The 21,186-nt window shown below is 42.0% G+C and overlaps 1 protein-coding gene across 2 annotated transcripts in view; it reads right to left on the bottom strand.

The window, feature by feature from the left end:
- Nucleotides 1-959: 959 nt before the first annotated feature.
- Nucleotides 960-21,186, bottom strand: part of Manba (mannosidase beta) — an 82,979-nt gene continuing 62,752 nt past the window's right edge. For both annotated transcript variants that reach the window (XM_036191081.1, XM_036191082.1), the window contains 5 exons: nt 20,109-20,273; nt 9,715-9,859; nt 6,593-6,735; nt 5,482-5,739; nt 960-2,244 (listed from right to left, as the gene is read on the bottom strand). In XM_036191081.1, coding sequence (XP_036046974.1) covers nt 2,020-2,244; nt 5,482-5,739; nt 6,593-6,735; nt 9,715-9,859; nt 20,109-20,273 — 936 coding nt within the window. In that variant the 3' untranslated portion in view covers nt 960-2,019. The remainder of the gene's footprint in view (nt 2,245-5,481; nt 5,740-6,592; nt 6,736-9,714; nt 9,860-20,108; nt 20,274-21,186) is intronic.

Raw genomic sequence — 21,186 nt, 5'->3', positions numbered from 1 at the left:
GTGTGGCCAACATTGTGATATGTTGTTGTCATCTGCAAAATTCACACTAGGGAACCATGCAATGAGTTCCTCTAAAAAAGCCTCATAATTTTTAACAGTATGTGCATGTGTGTGTATGCATGTTTGGGAATGCATTTACGTGCAGGTACCTACAAAGGCCAGAAGAGCGTATCAGATCCCTTTGACCTGAAGGTACAGGAAGTTAGTGGAGAGATGTCTAACATGAGCTCTGGGAACCTAACTCTGGTCCTCTGGAAGAACAGCAAGTTCTCTTAACTTTCAAGCCATCTCTCTATTCCTGGTGGACTAGAGAGCTCTTTTCTCTGGCAATAATAACCACACACTTCGTCTTCAGTAGGTAGCATTTCACAGTGCTATTACCCCAGCACCTCCATATTTGGTTCCACACATTTCAAGTTAAGCAACTTTACACTGTGTGTTGGGTACATACATACCTCCCACAGGATGCAGACTGGATATGGCTGCTACTCTATTCACTTCAAAGTCCACTTCACAGACTTCTCATGTGGAATCCACCCAGTTAATGAAGAACAAGGTCCTCTGTTGTCCTCAGCAAGGTGGAGTCCTTGAGCAGTCTCATGTGCACGAGTGTGTGTGTGTGTGTGTGTGTGTGTGTGTGTGTGTGTGTGTGTGAGAGAGAGAGAGAGAGAGAGAGAGAGAGAGAGAGAGAGAGAGAGAGAGACTGACTGTGTGTGTTTTTGTGTGTCTGTAAAATGAGGAAATCCTTGGGTATTGAAGAAAAGCAGTAAACAGCCGGTAGTGTTTATCTTCTTTTCAGGGATCCTCAGCCTAGTGCTCTTCAGTTTGAAAAACAAAACCATTACTTGATGAGTCTCAGATAGAAATAAAAATACTCATCACCCATCCATTCCACTAAGGAATTATGAACACCTTCCAGTAATCTTGGTTTATATTCTTCAAATTCTCTCATTTATCAAGCAGAAATGAATGGTCAGTGCAGCCTTGCACACAATGGAATGTTTATTAAATGGTGAAACAGAGTAAAGATGAACCATCAAGTTGTCAATCAATTTATATAAACTATGGCTTTTTATATAATTTTAAACATATAGAAAAAGTACAAAAGTAGTACAAAAAGTCCACAAACCTGAACCCAAATTAGCTACCTATAAACATTTTTTTTTTTTTTTGCTTCCACACCAGAGTAGATGAGTTTAAATGTAGCTCATATCTTTTGATTAGAAAGCTCACCAGAATCAGTGTTAAGCCTAATGATCACATGAAAGCTTAGAACCAACACAGGTGAAAAATTCTACAGTGTAGTCAGGGCCAACCTCAAACTTGTGATTCTCCTGCCTCTGCCTCCAGATGCTAGGACTACAGGAAGGTACCAGCACAACCAGCCTATATTGCTCTTTAAAGAAAGATCACTCTCTTGTTCTTTTAATAACAAACTATACAAAAAAAAAAAAAAATCCTACCTCAAGATGGTAACCAACCAAATGACAGCCATCAAGCCCTCCACTGTCTCCAACAACAATCAACATGGCTGCCATCTAACAATTTCTGCTGTAACTATTGTAGTCTCTGTTGCACTGAGCTCCCATTTCCTCTGGCAATAATAGCCTCACACTCTGTCTTCAGTGGGTAGAATTTTATACTGTTGTAAAAGGCCTACATTACTTCAGAACCTCCACATTTAGTTCCATGCATACTGTCGGGTCACAATCTACTGGCTCCCCAAAAGATCATCAAGTTATGTAACTCTCCTTCACTGTGTTTTAGCTGTGGAACGAAGTCCTAAAAACACAATCCTGGAAGATTCAAGAACACCTGGGCATGACCTTGTCTAAGGGCACCACCTGGGTGATCAGCCATCTTTGACAGTACTCACTGTACAAACTGGAAGAGTGAACAGTCAGTGCACGCCAGCTAGCAGATATGCCCTGGCTTCTTTAGCTCTGGCCGCCCTTCTTTCCAGCCACGCTTTAGAAAGGGCTCATTCCCAGCGTCCACTGAAATACCGTCCGCGTCTCTTCAGTAGATGTCTGTCAGGGAGGTCACACTCAACGCCTGCTGCAGCTCACTCTTGCTGGTCAGCTTCCAAGGGTAGAACAACACAGAGCGCATCTTCTCAATCATGAGGAAGCCATTGTCACTAAACCTCCCTGGGATGCTTCCCACATCCAACCAAACAAAGGGAGCAATGGCAGAAGTTTTCAGATCAAACACAAAGAAATCACCCTTCTGAGAGATGTTGACCTGAAAAAATTAAAAAGATAAGGGAGGTGAAGGGCGAGAAAGACCTGCAGTCTACATTTATGTCTGCAGACATTTATGTGGGCCCAATAAAACCTGCATTTCCCAACCCTTGGTCCGAACTGCAAAGTCATATATTCTGTGCAGTTATGACACTTGACTGGAAAATGATTTAAGTCTGTGGAAAATTACCTAATTGTCGTCTCAAGCCAAGGAAATGCATAAATGCCAATTTTGAAGGAAAATATCTCTAGAGAAGCTGAAAGCGTTATATCCTTACGAACCTTCCTTAGAACACCAAGAAAGGGGTGTTCAGCATTTTGGTAGCTTCAGTGACTCTTAAAGGACTAGAACTGGACCTAGCGGCAGAGCATAGCCACAGAGCTTCTAGACTCAGGTGTGAAGTTATATCTTGTTGCCAAATCATGGCACCTTCTCTTCCAATGAAGACCCAAATGTAGACACAGGCAGGTTGATCAGTGGTTTATCCCACTTACCAGGTCAGGAGGCACCAGGGAAGCCTTGGCTACTATTGCTGCAAGGCCAAGGTCAAAAGAGGCACTAGGGCCAAGCTCTCTCTGATGCCTGCTTTGGAGAAAAAGGTCACAACTCTGTACACCTACAGCAGAGCTGGGGATTGAGCTTGAACTCTAGGTTCACAGAGATACACACAATAAGTACCCCAGACAATAACAGCTAATCAACATTATTAGAACAAGTCTCACTGATACACTAATGAAATAGAACAAGAAGCCCTTCTGCTATTTTATCCCAATTATCATGAAGTAACCAAAGCTTAGCTAAGCAAAATAAACAAATAATTCCTTTTTAAATTAAGTCTTTTAGGTGTGTGTGTGTGTGTATATGCACATGCATGTGTTCATGCATGTGCACACACACACAACTGAGCACACTGAGGCCACAGATCAAGGTCAAGTAGTTTTCTAAATTGCCTACCCACTTTATTTTTTTGAGACATGGTATAGTCGGACCTTTTGGTGGGGACTGCTGGCTCAACAATAACGGCACAGAGACTTATTATTAATTATAAAAGGTTGGCCAATAGCTTAGGCTTGGTTACTAACTAGCTCTTACAACTTAAATTAATCCATTTTTATCAATCTACTTTTTGTCTCATGGATTAATTACTATTACTCTGTACTGCCCACACTGCTTCCTCTCCAGGCTGGAGACTCCCCTCTTCTTCTTCCCAGCATCCTGTGTACCTGAAAATCCTGCCTAGCTATTGGCCATTCAGCTTCTATTAAAGCAATCAGAATGATACATCTTCACAGTGTACAACAATATTATTCCACAACTGTGGGGGCCAGCTGGGAAACTAGCTCCCACATTTTACCCCAGGGTACTCTTGAGGAGTGAGGGATAAAAGATTTAGATAGAGGGGAGAGAAATAGAAACACAGGATAGCCTTGGGAGAGCCTCGATCCTTATCCACTGGCCCCTCCTGTCTCTTCTAAAGGGCTATTTGTAGGAATGCCAAGGGATGGAGCAAAAGAGCACCCCCTAGCTCAGCCAAGTGTAGACTCTTCCAATTACCTAGAAACTATGCACAGGGTCAAGCAATCCTCTAATGCAGCTCCTCTGGGTAAAGCAAGCTCAGATCTCACTAGGAAACCTTTGTGGGCCTCCACACAAACAACAAGGTCTTTCACCATGGCTAGAGCTCTCCAATTCAGTTAGGCTGGCTGGCAAGCAAGCCCAGGAATCCTCCCTGTCTCTGCCTCTCCAATGCTGGGATTACAGGAACAAGCTGCCACAACTGGCTTTTGACTTGGTTTCTGGGGATCAAACTCAGGTCCTCATGTTTGCTGTCACCTTAGCAACTGAGCCATCTCCCCAACAACAACAAACCAATCTGATTTCCAAGTCATAAGTTGATAGAGTGTGAATGTGTGCGTTATTCAGTTGCTATGGTGGCACCTTGGAGGTTCTTCTGGGGCTGTGATAAAACACTATGCCCAAGATAACATACAGAAGAGTGTTAAGATTCCATGACGGCAGAGCAGAGGCCTGGCAGCAAGCAGCCGGATCTTGTTTTGCAGCAACAGGAACAGAAGCAGGAACAGAAGAAGAGGCTCATATCTTGAACCACAAGCACAAAGCACGGAGAACAAACTGGAAGTGTCTTGAGGTTTTAAAGTCTCAAAGCCCGCCTTCAGTGACATACTTCCTCCTAGAAGGCTGCAACTCTGAAACCTCCCCAAACAGTATCACCACCTGGGAGCCAAAAGCTCCAACAGGCAAGCTTTTGGGGCACATTTTCTCATTAAAACACCACAGGTTATTTCTCTGCTTTGCTGTTAAAAAAAAAAAAGATGACCTAAGCATATGCCAACTTTCTTATCTCTATTCTGCCTCAGTGTTTCCAGAGCACTTAGACTTGTTTGCATGAATATGTCACTACTAATTTAGAAAGAAAGTATGTTTTCGGTTGTTTCAACTTCTTCTAAAAAAAAAATTAGGTGTTTTTATATTATCATTTCTAAAGCCAATTTAAAAAAATCTCAATCAAGTAAACTGTGTAACAAATTTAAATTTGGCTGAAATAGATACGGAAACTTTCTAGAAAAATACTGTCAGGTTTTATATGGAGGAAGAAGAGGAAGGAAAGGTATTCAGCTAGACAGGTGCCAAGTTTACCAGCTGCATCATTTTGAGAAAAACATATCCTGATTATCCTTTTTTTTCCTTTCCTTTGACAATTATAAAGATTCAGTGATTAAGTGCCATTGAAGCAGTGACTCAAAGGCTGCTAAGTGATTAATAAAACTGGGGTGACTCAGCCAACCCCCAGGGCTTCCTGGGCCACAGGACATGGAGCTTGCTGCCCAGCCCTCGGTGGACTGCGTTCTCGCTGGCAAAACAAGATCACAGCACTTCAGGGAAGCTGGAGAAGCCCAGGGCTTAAGCAGCAGCACCCCTAGAGCACAGCCTGGAGCCCAGTGGAGAGGCAGTCTGGGTGGGTGGTTTATGCCACCTCTCTCCACCATACCGGCCTCACCGAAGAAAGGTGACAGGAAAGCACAGGTGGCAGAAACCAGTTATATACAAATCCTGAAGCGGGAATAAACATTACTTAGTCTTAGCACCGAGCAGGAGGAGAGGAGCCATCCTCAGGCCTCAGGTTGAGAGCACTAAGAGGGAAGTGGAGATGACCAGGACACAGCTCACTGTCCCAGAGAAGGAACACCCCTTCGGCCACTGGGACCCCAGACTTACAGTGATGTTGGCCCTGACCAGCCCTTTGGCATCCTTCAGGGAGGACAGGAAATGATAGTTGGTTGGGCTGAAGAGGTCATTGTCAGTTGAAAGGTGGAAGGAAACCACACAGGTTTCCCTCGTACAACCCCAACATCTCTTCAGCAGTTCCAGCACCGGCTCCTCGAAGAGAACCACAGCCTTCCCTGCTTTAATCTCAGTAGATGAAGTCACAAGAAAGCACAAAGGCTCCAGGGATCTCCAGCTGTAGAGCCTCACCTAGGGACGAAAAGAGTGACATTGAACAGTCTCGCTTACTGCGTTGTTTGTCTAATTAGAGAGTAATATTGACTGAACAGCAGAGCAGCAGAACTGGGTGACTGTAAACCCCGAGTTCTCATCCCAGCCCTTAAATTCCAGCCATGTCATTAATTACTCCACTTCCCAGAATCCATTTCGTCATGAGGAGAACTCCATTGAAAACGTCACTGCCTGTCGTGAGAACTGAGAATGGTAACAACCCATTGTCAGCCCAGTACCCAGGAAGCACATCGCTGGTTTTCTACAGACAGGCCCTATTTCTAGAGTTAGTGACATCATCTAAACTGTAGACCTCCAAGGGCCTCTAAGTCGTTCTTTTTACGTGACCTTAAGACACGGTTTATTTTTCTATATTCCTATTTCAGATAGTTTTACTGATTGCAGCCTTACCCCACCCTTTACACTACTTCTTTTGTGAAATTTGGATGAGTACCAGCTTCTCACAGTTATAATCTTACAGTTACTTAGCACTTAGAAGGTTACACAGTTCCTCATGTAATTCTTCTATTCATTTTCTTCATCCAAAGGAGACAGACTAGTATTATCTGACAGTTGAAGGAACTGAATCCCCAGGACGATAACAGCTTTGCTCAGGTTATGTAATACATAGCAGATGTTAGCCTGAACACTGTGTGCCTACACAGCCCGGTTTATGCTACAAACACTAGAAGCACTTTGATATGGCCCCAAGAGTATTCCAAACAATTAAAGAAGTCATCTAAAAGTCCCCCTCAACCTTAGACACACACACACACACACACACACACACACACACACACACATACACACACACGCACTTCAAGTAACTCACAGTGAGCTGTGTGTTGTAGTCTCTGTGAAGATCTGACACACCATAGACATAAAACACTCCTTTATCTTCAAAACCGACCGGCAACAGCGGAGCGAAGAAACGTCGAGCAAAGTAATGCAGCATTTTCCATTTTCCTCCATACTCTGAAAATAGCCAAGAGAGGCAGGGGACACCGGGAATGAGCAGTCAGGTCAGGCTCTGTGTGAGCAGCTAGCATGGCTTGTCAGAATTTTTTTTTTTTTTTTTTTTTGAGACGTGTAGTTTTGGTGCCTGTCCTAGAATTCACTCTGTAGCTCAGGCTCCCCTCAAACTCACAGAGATCCGCCTGCCTCTGCCTCCCAAGTGCTGGGATTAAAGGCATGTGCCACCACTGCCCGGCTTATCAGAATTTTGTGAAGCACACATGTGAGGGAGTCTGTATTAGGGGGAACTCAGGTGTGCTAGGGGCTCTGCACATCAGTTCTGGAGACTGTTTCATGTCAACCTCACAACACCAGAAAGATGAAGGCAGGTAGTAACTACTTATTTCCCACAGGAAGAAAGAGGGAAGTACTTAAATGAAACATTCTGGGGACAGTATCTCGAGCCTAGATTTTACCTCAAGATAGCTCTTTCTCAGAGGTAATCTTGCTTCCAGAAGTTCAGTACATCAATACTCTTCTGATTCCTTGTTTGTCTGTCTTGTTTAATACAAGAGCCAGGTTACACTTAAACCCTGGATCTTCCAACTTTTAACCTCCTTCATGTTGGAATTACAAGGTACACCACTGTGCTGGCTACCATTGTTCTTTTTTACTACACACACATAAAGGAGGAAATCATCAGCACCAGAAGTGGATGCTTGTTGCTAATTTTCATTCATAAGAAATATCTAGACTGGTGTCCTTTCCCACAGGTACAAAATCTCCTAAGCAAAGCAAAATAGCCACTACACAAAAATGGCTTTCAGAGACAGATCCACAGTAATTAATAATACCTCCTCAATGTAATACACTGCAAAATTGTCAAGCCTTTGTAGAATTCCATGCCGCATTCAGATGTCTAGAAGGCTAAACCTCCTGTACTGATTATATTTGAATTGCTGTTTAAAATACCACAACCAAAAGCAACTTGCAAAAGAAAGGATTTGTTTTGGCATAAGTTTCCAGAAAGAGAGTCTAGAATGCAGGAAAGGCATGGCATGGTGGCAGGAGCTGACTGGTCACATTTTAGCTACACACAGGAAGCAGAGAGAAGAAGCAGGAAGTGGGACGAGGCTATGAACCCTCTAAGCCCCACCTCCAGTGACATACTTCCCCTATCAAGGCTACTTCTCCTAAAAGTTCCATAACCTCCTCAAACAGTGCTGCCAGTGGCGTCATTTTTCATTCAAACCACCACAGCTCCACATTCAGTCTTTTATTATCTTCCTCTCTCAGCATCTATCAGAGAATGAAGATTCTCCCTGATAAAGAATCATTTCTGGAGGCTGGAAGACAAAGAGAAAAAGGCGGGGAAAACCTTCTCAAGGAAGTTGATGTATAAAAGTAAATTTTAATTTTGCTAAAATAGGGAGGGAACTTTCTAGAAAATATTGTTAGCTACTATCTGGAGGAGGGAGTAATGATGTAAAGATTTTAATTAACTACACAGATAACAATTTTTCCAGCTGCACAATTGTTAGAAAAACATCCTGATCATCCATTTTTTTTCTTTTTTCTTTTGTCAATTATAAAGCAATTTGGTGACTAAGCCACTTCAAAGCAATAAATCAAAGACAGTGGACTGATTAATAGGCTGTACTTAAAGAAACAAAACTGAAGCAATTCAGTCAGTCTTCAGTGCTTTCTGGCCACAGGACGTTGAGCTTGCTGCCTAACCTCTGCAGGCTGCTTTCTTACTGAAAACTAGATCACAGCACTTCAGTGATGCTGTGGTGTCGGGCACCTAGGACAGAGCCTGGAGCACAGTGGCACACAGTCATCTCTGCGGGAGAGACAGAGACGGGGAGGTGCTAACACAATGAGCTGTAGAGGCAGAAGAAAGATCAAAACCAAAGTCTTCCAAGGTTTGCAACATTCCAAGTCTTAACATTTCATTCCCAATGGTTCCTGCTTTCTTAAAACAGCAGTTGGTGGGAGAAGCGGGGTATGGAGAGGCCAGTCTCATGGGTGTTTCTCCAGGGGAAGATTTTTTGCTAGTGGGGGATGGTTCCTGGGGCAACTACAGTCTCAAGTACGATTACCACCAGAGTGGAGAGACTGCAAGAGGGCCACATCACTCTTTCACCTCACAACATCCCATTGTTTCCTCTTCTGGAGGTCAGACACCCATTATGACTCCTTCATTATGACTCCTTCATTTTTTAAAGGTACAAAAACAGATGAAAATACAAATTCCATTCCAGTCACATAACCATTGCTAGTTGAAATGGTTCAGCTGGCAACCTTTCCGACTTGCATTTCTGACCCACTACCTTTTCCAAGACACAAACAGAGCCTATAATGGGGATTTTATAGACTTAAGTCAGAGTCAGCGAATGGGACACTTTGACATATGCATGAACCAATCTTCTGCTTGGCAGAATTCTCCCACATAGAACAAGATCAATGTCCTTTGGGCCTTGAAAAACCCTCTTAAATAAATTAAATGCTATGCAATGGGGACTGGGGAGATGGCTCAGTTGGTAAATTGCTTGCCATGCAAGTTCAGATGCTTGGCACCCACATAAAAGCCTGGGTACACCAGCATACCCGGCACTGGGAAGGCAGCGACTGAGGTTCCTCAGGGCTTGCTGGCTGACCAGCCTCGCTGAATCCATGAGCTCAAGAGCTCTAGGTTCAATGAAAAAAACACACTTACACACTCACCACCAGCACATGTGCAGATGCACACACACCACTCCACACCCACATCACACCTCGGATCTCTGTACCTGAACACATGCCTCACCAGGCTGCTTTGGCCAGCACACGGGGCTCATGGAAAGACTGTTAGGGGCAGCTGGGTGAGGAGTTCACAGAAGGTTCAGGGAATAGCCTTTTTGGCCCAGCTCCCCTTGGGGTAATCTGATTCTTCAGGCTTTGAGCTTTCCCAGTCCCTCTCCACATAGGCATTGATTTCTCACACAAAGAAACACTTACCAAGAGAGGCCCAGGAAGGAGCCTGCCAGATATCATTCAGCTGCCAATAAAGTGCCCCCATGGTGTGGCCTCTTTCATTCACTATCTCGCTGCGGCTGCGCATGTAGAATTCAGTTTCTGTTTTGACACACTGGGCCTGCATCACCTGATGCGAGAGATGTGCACACATAGGTGTTATTGTTTGATGGCGGCAGTCTGGATTTCAGAAATTACACGTTTGAGGTGGTTGGTTTGTTTGGGTTTTTTTGTTTTTGTTTTTTGATTTTTTTTTTAAGAGTAAATTGGATAGAGTTGACTAGCAGTAGGGATAGGTTATTTTTATTAAATCTGGAGCTAGTTCCCTTACATGAGAGAAAACTGTTGTCTACAACAGCAGGTGGGAGGAGGGGGCTTGTTTGTTTTTTATTTGTTATAACAGCAGGTGACAAAGGAAATGGGATGGTATAAAAGCCAGTATTGATGTAGGCAATGATGGAAAACAAAAGCTATTATTCCAGAACAAATCCTGCATATAGTCAAATATCAGGTTATTTTGCAACAGCAGATTTTATAAATACATTCATAGTTTAAAAAAAAAAAAGAAACTTTTAATAGACAAAAAAAAACTGTAAGAAAAACAATGTTGTTACGAGTAAATTATCCAATCTCTATGTTCTAGTCACGATAACTTTTCACATCATGGCTTTTGATAATTAAGCTACAATTTCTTATGGCGACAGTGACAACTTCTTTATGAGAGCAGGACAGATGGTATTATACCAACAAATGAAGAGCAGCTAGTTCTTGTTCCAGAGGCAGGTCCTTAGTTCCCACTATCATCTCTGGAAAAGCGCTCCTACTCATTGCTGCTCTTACTGACACTGTGCCTGTGGTCTTAGCTGGAGTTCTGCTCAGGAGGGGTTCATGGGTGGTCAGAGAGCCTGGAGAGATGGTCAGAGCAAGATTTCACTCAGAAAACAGGAAGGCCTTAGAACAGGGTGTGAGTAACCCCAGAAAGAAACATTCCTAGACACTAGAAAACTAAGCACAGATCACTTCTATAAACAACAACTCTCAGATGAAGGAAGAACTTTTAGACAGTGGTAGGTTGGATGGGGAGGAAGGAACAATGAGGTCACTGCTCTCATGAGTCAGACACACATTTCCGGAAAGGTGAAGTCATGGTCACCCAATAAATAGTGAGTATTGACAGTACATCTTATATGTTCATGATGTTAAACCTCTTATCCAAGCAAAAAAGAGGGTATATCCTACCCTCATGGCATTTCCTGCCTTGTATAGAAGACAAGTCAATGATATGAGCCTCTGTGGTACAGGAAAAGGGCTTAGTAGAAAAATAAGGGCTGTCCTAAGAGAATGAAGCAGAACCTTCCAGCTAGAGAGAACAATATCTGTGGTGTGTGTGTATGTGTGTGTGTGTGTGTGTGTGTGTGTGTGTGTGTGTGTGTGTATGCCCATGTGTGGACTGGCTGAGAACAGAAGGCAGGCTAAGGTAGCCTGATCAGAGAAGGCCTGGGGCAGTGGAAGAACCTGGTAGAAATTCAAATCCTGACTAGAGAAGCCATGGAAAGCATTATTCCTAAAACCTACTGAAGTCCTGGGATGCTACCAGGAAAAAGAGGGATGCAGCCAGCATGCATTTCCAAAATGTCACTAGGATTTCTGAGCAGAGAAGGGGCTAGGTAGGCTAGAAAGATCTAGGGAGACAGCCACAGAGTTGGTGAAGCTTCTATTAAAGAATGCTGTTTGTTGAGCTGCTGAAGACACAGCCATCTCATTCTGAGCCAGCTTGCTGAGACCACAGCAATGACAGCCAGAAGTGTGCCATAAAACAGTTAAAAAAAAAAAAATCTCTGCAGCAAGCAGCCTGGTGACAGCTCAGAATGGCCACAGTGGACACTTGGAATGTGTTGGTCTAAATATATCTCAGAGGAGGTGAAATAAAAAAAGTAGACCAAAGAATTTTTTCTGTCAGTCAAGCTAATCTGCAATTCGTTCGACTCAGGATCTCTAGCCAAGTTCCTTGTTTAAAAAAAAAAAAAAAAAATGCCATTCTTGTCTGAACTAAACAGAGCAGGATTTATCTGGTTTGAGACCTTGATACCTATGCACAGAGAATCTGAGTCTCTGGAGTAAGCATCTGCATGTACATTGAGTTACTGTACTAAATCAACTTAGTAAAGCAATTTCTAGAATGTTCTTCTGAGAGATGCGGCCAAGAAGTACAATCTTGATAGTGGAGATAGATGGGGAGGGCGTGTCAGGTTTGGGGTCTGCACTAAATATCCTTCTAGGCTCAACTGATGCCTCAGGGCTGGGGAGATGGCTCAGTGGAGAAGGCATTTGCCTGGCAAACATGAAGACTTAAGTTCAGATCCCTAGTGCCCAGGCCAATGCGTGAAGGTGTTTCAGCTGCCTAGGTAATCCTAGCACTGGGGAACAGAAATGGGGGATCTCCAAGCAAGCTGAAGTTGGTAAGCTCTGGATTTAGCAAGAGACCCGTGTCGATAAAGTAGACAGCAATGGAGGAAAATACAATGTCAACTTCAGTCACACACACGCATGCACCCACATACACATGAACACACATACATACATGCACACCATACACACATGAACACACACATGAAATAAAAAGATTTAACCTTTCATCAGCATGGAAAGTAACCCATTTGGTTTCAAGATTTCCTAATAATATCTAAATCTACTTAAATCACTGAACCTCCAAATAATGCCTTGACAACCATGCTACATGTGATCTGTGGGGACAATACCAACTAATGCCTCTGCCAATGTAGCTCACACATCCAGTGCTCTGACTGACCAGGAATCTCTTCTCACCTTGAGAGTCGTGAATCACTCGTTGCTTCACGGACTCCGTATGAAGGGTTCACCAGCGGTGCAGGAAGTCTCCATTTTGCTTCTGAGAAACAACTCAAGATTCCAAACACCCAGGACCCAAAGTATCCCCAAAGACTGGACCAACCATTTCTCACATACCAACGAAGTTAAGAAGCATGGGACACTCTGAGAATAGCCTGGAGACCAGAGTCAGCCTTGATTCATGAGTTATAGTGTGGAAGACGTGGACCATTCAAGGCAGCTGGCGTAGAAGCTACACTCCTTAGATCTAGGTTTATAAATTAAAGTGATTAAGAGAAAAGCAAACACCAGGACGATGCATATTACAAGGCACCACCACATGCCAAGGTGAGTAAAGAAATCACCTATTTCAGGCAGAGACAAAACTTTCGGGACAAAGCTATGAAATACTAAAAAGGAGTAGCTTATGCTTGATTGGCTCTAAAACAAACCACAGCTAGATGTTTTCCTTACGGCTTTGATGGACCTAGCATGCCTTTTCTCTTTATGTAGGAGAAATTAGTTTTTATTTTTCAGGGAGAAGAAAAAAAATCGGATGAGGTTTAAATCATTCACCTGGCTCTAAACACTTTTCAGTCTCATTAACATAGATTACAATTCAAAAATCTCTATTTTTAATTTTTCTTAGGTTTCTTCATTTTATTCTGTGTGTGAGTGTTTTGCCTGCATGTATGCACATGCACCTCCTGCGTGCTTGGTGCCTGTGAGGGGCCAGAGAGGGTATCAGGTCTCCTGGGACTGGAGTTACAGATGGTTGTGAGCTGCCATGTGGGTGCTGGCAATCAAACCCAGGTCCTCTGCAAGAGCAACAGGTGCTCTTAACTGCTGAGCCACTTCTCAGTAGATCTTTTAGCCTTGCTTTCTGAAAGGAAACTACACCAGTCTCTGCCGAGAAGCCCATCATACATGAACTCAGCATGGAAGAGGATAACTAAGACTTCTGAGCACTTCAGGCTCTAGCATAGGGTAGCACGTCCTAAATTCAGATAGTGCCAAGCGTGAATCTGACTTTACCCAAACCGGTTTTTGCCAGTCAGGAATAATGTTTAAGAGTCATTGTGTGGCTTAGATAAACACCTTAAGTGTTTAAAGGTTCGGCCCCCCAACTTGATACTAGACGGCTGTTAGAAATTTTAAGACACAGAAATTAATAGAGGTCTTAGTATCATTAGAGGATATTCCCTCATGGAGGACTGTGGAACCCCTAACTTTCATTTCCTGGTCTTAAGGTAAGCACTTTAATTTGGTGAGTTCCTGCCATGAAGGGCTACCACAGGCCCAACGCAATAGGCACAAACAGAAACCTTTAAAACTTCAAACCAAACCAAACCAAACAAACAAACAAACAAAAACCCAAAAAAACAAAAAACAAAACAAACAAAAACCCTTTTCTCTTCCTAAGGTTTTTGTCCTAGATATTAGCTTGTGATGGAAAACTAATGCAAAAAAAAAAAAAAAAAAAAAAAAAAAAAGGCACAAAGAAGCGGGTAGTCAGTGCTACAGTAGAGATGCTATGGAAAAACTATTGAACTCCTTTGCAGAAAGAGTTCGGGAAAGTTTGGGGATGGATGTGGGCGGGGGCCTGGTAAGCGGTAAGCAGAGTTTAATGGGAAATCCTGGTAGGGACTCAGAAATCAAAATGCTGATAGGAACAGGGAAAGTAAAGGCCAAACTGAGGAGGTTTCAGTGAGAAGTGAGAGTTCTGTTATACAGCCTAGGATTCCAGCCCAGGAAACAGTACCCCCCACAGGACATGGCTTCCCACCTCGATGAACCCAACCAAGGTAATTCCCCTCAAAAACTCCCAGAGGCCCATATCCGGATGATTCTAGACCTCATAAAGTTGACAATTGAGATTAACAATTACAGTGCTTGTATGTATCGTGTTATATACTATAAATGTATACAAGTTTATATGTCAATTGGAAGTAAACAAAAACTTAATTTTAAAAATTCAATTAACCATAAAGATCACATTTATTTCTAGGCTTCTGGTCTACTGAATGAATGTGTAACACACTCTCTTGCTTCAGTAGCTTTACAGTGAGTTTTAATATTGGAAGTATAAGCTCTCCAGTTCTATTCTTTTTCAAAACTGTGTTGACTATTAAGGATATCTTGTATTTCCAGATGTATTGTGGAATCTGCCTGCCCGTTTCTCAAAAAAAAAAGTAGAAATGTTGACAGACATCGAACCAGTAGATTCACTCAGAGAGTGCTGTCATCTTAACAATTAAGCCCTCTGATTTACAGACACTAGGAATTGTATGAATTATTTCTTCCCTTCAACAGTTTTGGGGAGTTTTCTATGCTCCGCTCTTGTGCCTCTTTGTTGAATTGTACTCCCAAGCACAGCTGGTCACCAGATAACAGTGGTTTGGTTTGTGATCCCTCAGTTATGTAATGAGAAGCAATGTGCACTCAGTAGAAACTGAGCCTCTGATTTTGACTTTTTATTTTTTCTGATGCTAAACTATGTGGTAAAATAAATTCTTCCAATGGAGCTACAAACACATGTGGTCAGAAGGGTAAACAACCAATCCATGTGTGGCAACATACTGTTGTGTTGCCAAGCTATAATGCTCAGTAGGTTAGGTGCTGGCCTGGTTACCTTAATTGTCAACTTGACACAGCATAGAGTCATCTGAGAGGGAAGCTTTGATTGAGGAATTGTCTAGATCAGATTATCCCGGGGAGCTTGTCTGTGGGGGTTGTCTCTATTATTTCTTGATGAAGAAGAACCCACGCCATTGTGGTCACACCACCTCTAGGCAGGTATTTCTATGCAGTATAAGAAAGCTCACTCACTAAACCTGAGCCTGTGAGTGAGCCAGAAAGCACCATTTCTCCATGGTTTCTGCCTCGAGTCCTTGCTTGATTCCTGCCCTGGCTTTATTCAGTCAGATACTGTGGCCTGCAAGTGTCAACCAAACAAACACTTTTGCCCCCTAAGTGGCTGTTCACAGCAACAGAGGGAACCTGGGTCTGGCACACTTCTAGTCAGTGCTCTACTGGACATCCCAGCCAGAGCATTTGTGTGAGAAAATGAAAACAGACATCCAGAAGGGCACAGAGGACGTGAAACTATTGCTATCTGTGGTGGCATGACCTTATTATATATGGATATCCTAAAGAATAAAGGAGAATCCTGTTAGAGCTAAGAAATTAGTTTTTCAAGTTCATAGTATGTAAGGTCAAAATAAAATATCAGTTTTATTTTTATGAAATGGCCACAAACAATATTAAAGTGAAATCAAATAAACAATACCACTTATAATAATTCCCAAAAGGATAAAATAAAGATAACCTTTTTCTTATAATGACATTTCATTGAGGTAAGCTCATCATAAATTAAAATGGCCTTAAATTAAGTGGGGATGAACCTAGCTTGGTTAGTTGTGACAGATCTACTCAGACACTCTACTTCTTCTTGAGTCAGTTTTCAGTCTCACTAGTAACACACTCATTTCTTCTAAGTTCCTTGATGTTACTTATCACAGTTGTGTATAGTTTTTTCTTACAATCATTACTATTTCTGTAAGGCAAATGGTACAATTTCTTCTTCCATTCATAATTTGGTCACTTGACTCTTCACTTGGCTAGTCTATTTAAACACTGTTCATTTTGTTGATTAAAAAAAAAAATTTACTTATTTAGTATGTATACAGTGTTCTGTCTTCACATATCCCTGCAGGCCAGAAGAGGGCACCAGAATTCATTACAGATGGTTGTGAGCCACCATGTGGTTGCTGGGAATTGAACTCAGGACCTTTGGAAGAGCAAGCAGTGCTCTTAACCTCTGAGCCATCACTCCAGCCCCATTTTGTTGACCTTTCCAAAGAACTCTACTATTGGCTTCATCTTCTCCAGTGTTCCAATAGATTCTGGAAATTAGTAAGTCGACCAAATGCCTCAATAGTTGCACTTCCCTTTTCTCAACTGTAATGTTGTGGAATATCATAAATATAAATTATTTTATCTATTTTATCTATTTATCTATTATCTTAAATAGAACTGAAATTTGGTTATAGTCATTGACTTGAGTTCTTAGGCAAAACAATTATTTTTGTGAACCTCTGTTTCCTCAGGTATCAAATTAAATAGTGGTTGCATCTGTAGTTCAGTGATAGAGGGCTTGCCTAGTATGCATGAGGCCTTGAGTTTAATTCTCTCAACATTGCCAAAATAAAAAAGAAATAAACAAAAATCCACTTTATAATATAAATGGCCAACATGATGTCTGGAGATGTTAGAATTTCATGAGAAAGTGTCCAAAACCTTTTGCAACCAAGTATCAGATATTTAATAGACACCTAGAAGAATGTAAATTGCCTGATTATTAAATCACATGACTAGAAAGGATTCTAACATATGCCATTGCTATGTTAGGAATTGCTCTTTCATTATCTTCAATGCAATACACACACCAACACAGACACAGACACACACACCAACACAGACACAGACACACACACACACACACACACACACACCTAACTTTACTGTGATGCTTGGGATGGAACCCAGAGTATATTAGGAAAGTGCTGTGACACTGAGAAATACTTCTATCTATTATTCATATATCTTATAGATAACCATCGTCAAGAGCTTCTACAAAACAAGAAAAAGAGAGAAAACCTATCAGAAACAAGTAGAAACCTTGAATAAACACTTCACTATAAAAGCCACCCAACTAGTTAACAAATAAATATAAATGTGCTTAATCACATTCTTTTTTTAAAAAAATTATTTGATATGTATGGGTGCTTTGCCTGCATGTATGTCTGTGTACCATGCGTGTGCCTGGTGCTCACAGAGGCCAGAAGAGGGCATTAGATCCCCTGGAATTAGAGTTATGAGCCACCATGTGGGTGCTGGGAAATCAAACATGGTTCCTCTAGAAGAGCAGGCAGTGCTCTTAACCACGGAACCGTCTCTCCAGCTCTCTAATCTCATTTTTTTTAGCCAAGCAAATGAATATTAAAGCCATTTAAGATGCATACCCACCAGGATTCCTACAATTAAGGACACCAGCAGCTGTTGAAGTAAAGTAAGCCAGCTGGAACTGTAAAACACTGTTAGACAAAGTGTCGCTTTGTTTAACCACTTTGGGAAAATTTCTGGCAGCTTCTGGCAAAGCTGAATACTTGGTTTCCTTGTAAATCAGCTCTATACCTAAGCAAGTACACTTGTCTACTAAGAGTCATCGAAAACACTGTTCATAGCAGCGCTGCCCATAACAGCCTCCAGCTAGAAACAACGTCAAGTGTCCTTTAACAGGAAAACTATATACAGTGTGCTCTGTTCCCACGGTGAAACAGCCCACCCCAATACAAAAGAGTACACACTGCTTGTATTATCAGCTTAGGCACCTCTCACACAGAGTGTGTCGAGTAAGCAAGCAGAAATGGTTTATGCTGAAATCTAAGCATAGGGAAGGCTCTAATCAAGGCAGATGGGCACCAGGGAATTACCTGCTTGTGGGTTTCAGTGAGATGAGTTTGAGCATCTAGCATCAGTAGCCGGCTAAGCCTTGGTTCGGAACTGGACTTCCTCTCCCTCGGCTTCGCACCTTGCCTTGAGGCTTCCTAATTCTACACGAGATGGGATCTCAGCAAAATTAACCTGCTGTTTTTATCTTTCCCCACTTATCTCCACCTTTCTCCCTACACTCCCTGCTCCTCCTTCTCTCCCTGTCCCTGGGAACACTTTTTGCCCCAGCAATGTGGTCAACACCAGGCTAAAACCAAACAAAAATTGCAAATAAATAAATAATAATAAAAATTAAATCCTGGAACTGAAAGCCAAGCCTTGCCAGGTAACAAAGGAACAGGACAAATACAAGGAGACACCAATTAGGGAGACTTAGGAATTGAATAATCTTATATATAATTTTCACTTAAATTTGTTTACATGATAGAAAGGAAGGGGAGAGGGAAGGAAGAAAGATGATTAATTCTTTCTCTGGTTCATCCTCTCTACTCTCCCACTGTTTGTTCTTATTAGTCATCCGTAAGGTTCAGAAGAACAGGCTATGGGCCACGCCACTTTTCAAGACACTACTAGTTGGCCAAATTTTGTAACTATCAAGAGTATGAACTGAGAAGGCTTTGTGGCAAGTTTCTTCATAAACATGGAGGACGTTCCCTAGTTTTGTCTTTAAGTCACAACAAGTAGGTTCTTCTGCCTCTTCAGTTCTCCCAATATTCCAAAGTCCCCTCTCATTCTCCTTTCTTCTCTAGTTATAACTGTCCTAAATGGCTGCACACCCAGAAATGCTCTCTTAAGCTATGGTTCACAGCTAGCACTTTCAAAGAGTGACTGGAATAAACAGCATGGCATGCCCCAGCAGGTCATCCCTCTAACCACCTGTACTGGGAGGCTAACTCCGTCTTGGCCAACCCCTCTACTGCTTTTGTCTGTTCCTAGCATGTTTGTTAGGCAGCTGGTGACAGCCAGAAACTGATTCTTCAAGGGCACCTTTGTCTTCCTGTGCCACAGGTCATTTGAGTGGCAAACCTCAGGGGGATAGAGTAATGTTGTGCTGTAGGCCCAGGTGTGAATCAAACACGACTCATTTGGTAAGCAACAGACATGATAGAAGAGCCAGACCAGACCAACTACACATAAATGAATTATAACCACTGGTCCTCAATCTACAGCTTGCCCTTTCTCATTTCTTAGTAGTGCTTTTAAAAAAATCAAAAGCTTCTAATTTTAGTGAAATATAATTTATCAACATTTTCTTCCAGGGTTAGCGTTTTCATTCCTTAGGAACTCTTCGCCTGTCTCGAAGTCATGAAGATGCTGTCTTGTGTTCTCTCCAAGGAGTTCATTGTACTGCTGCCATAGTTCAGGTTGTTTTCTTTGTCTCAGGGATCAAACCCAAGACCTGGAGCATGTAAGCCTGGCTCTACTCCAGACCCTCACATTTGAACCTTGGGTCATTGATGAAATTAATTTGTACACATGGAGGACTTTCAATTTCCTGTAAAGCTATCTACTTGATACAGCACATTCATGGACAACTCTATCCTTTTCCATATGAATTGCAGGACTGCACAGTCAGAACCTGAGTAACTATATCATGTGTGAGTCCGTCTCTGTCCTAGGAAGATTCTACCATCGCCTTCATTGCTGAACGTTTATACTAATCTTTTTTTTTTTTTTTTTTTTTTTTTTAGCTGAGGATCCAACCCAGGGCCTTGTGCTTGCTAGGCAAGCGCTCTCCCACTGAGCTAAATAACCAACCCCCGTTTATACTAATCTTAAACAAACATTTTAAAACACAATTTGTTTTAGAATTTCATAAGCTATTATTGCAGGAGAAACAAAGCCAAAAATTAAATGCAGGTTTTATGAGGTATCGTGACCGTACTGTGAAGAAAACAAAAGCCTTTTTCAAGAGAATGCAAACCTGAATACTTTCCACCATACAGAGCCTACAAAATCTGCATGGTGACATATGTTCAGTGTAGAACCCTGTCAACTCCACACTGAAAATGACATACCTGAGTAAGGTAGAGAGTATCTTTAAATCTGAGTAAGGGATCTGTCCTTTGGGGGAGTCTGAAATGAAGCTGAGCCTGTTCAAGCATTTCAGTGTTACCATTTACGTGATGCTGTCGGTGAAGGGAAAAGTGACTGGTGTAAGACCAGTCCTCCTTAGATGAGACCTGGTAAATAAAATAAGAGTTACAGATCTTAGCGGTGAAACTTTCCGTACACAGTCCTGACAGACCTGGAAAGTGCTCTGCACGTCAGGAAAGAACTTAAGATCTGATTTTTGGCATTAATTTCAGACATTTAAAAAAAGTCATTCTCATTACTAGTAAAGGACCAGCAAGGAGGGGTCCAGTTTGGTAACCATTGTCTACTTCCACATCTAGAAAGTAACATTTTAGCCTTTCTCTTAAAAGCCTTGCCTAGCAAAACACAACTTTGTTTGTTAAAACACTTATTACTTATATCTTTTTCCTGTTGTTGACATTTGGTTTTCTGAGATAGGACCCCATGTAGCACCTACACCCTCTAGCATGTTAGGGTTATGCTGAGCAGAAATGATGCTGATCCATCTGCCTCCCAAGTGCTGGGCTTAGAAAAGCCAATGCCAGCAAACTGGCATCACAGTGCGTCTTGCAATGCTGTTTTCTTTATTTAGGTAAATTCTGTTATTGGGTTTTTAGAACTGAATAATGGGCTACAATCGATATTCTGTTTAAAATGCCATAGTTTTAAATAAGTCAAATAATGCTATTACAATAGTAAATGTTTTAGAATTTGTTTGTATTTCTTCTCTAAGAACTACCTAGGCCAACAGTTGTCAACCTATGGGTTGTGACCCTTTGTGGGGTTGAATGACCCTTTCATGGGGTCACCTAAGACCATCAGAAAACATCGATATTTACATTACAGTTCATAACAGTAGCAAAATTACAGTTAGGAAGTAGCAAGAAAGTAATTTTATGGCTGGGAGTCACCACAATGTGAGGAACTGTACTAAGGGTAACAGCCGGGGCTGGAGAGATGGCTCTGTGGTTAAGAGCACTGATTATTCTTCCAGAGGTCCTGAGTTCAATTCCCAGAAAT

The sequence above is a fragment of the Onychomys torridus genome, chromosome 6 (genome assembly GCF_903995425.1).
Source record: "Onychomys torridus chromosome 6, mOncTor1.1, whole genome shotgun sequence".
Lineage (NCBI taxonomy): Eukaryota > Metazoa > Chordata > Mammalia > Rodentia > Cricetidae > Onychomys > Onychomys torridus.
Note: the sequence above shows the minus strand (reverse complement) of the source record. Positions and strands in the feature narration are given on the sequence as shown.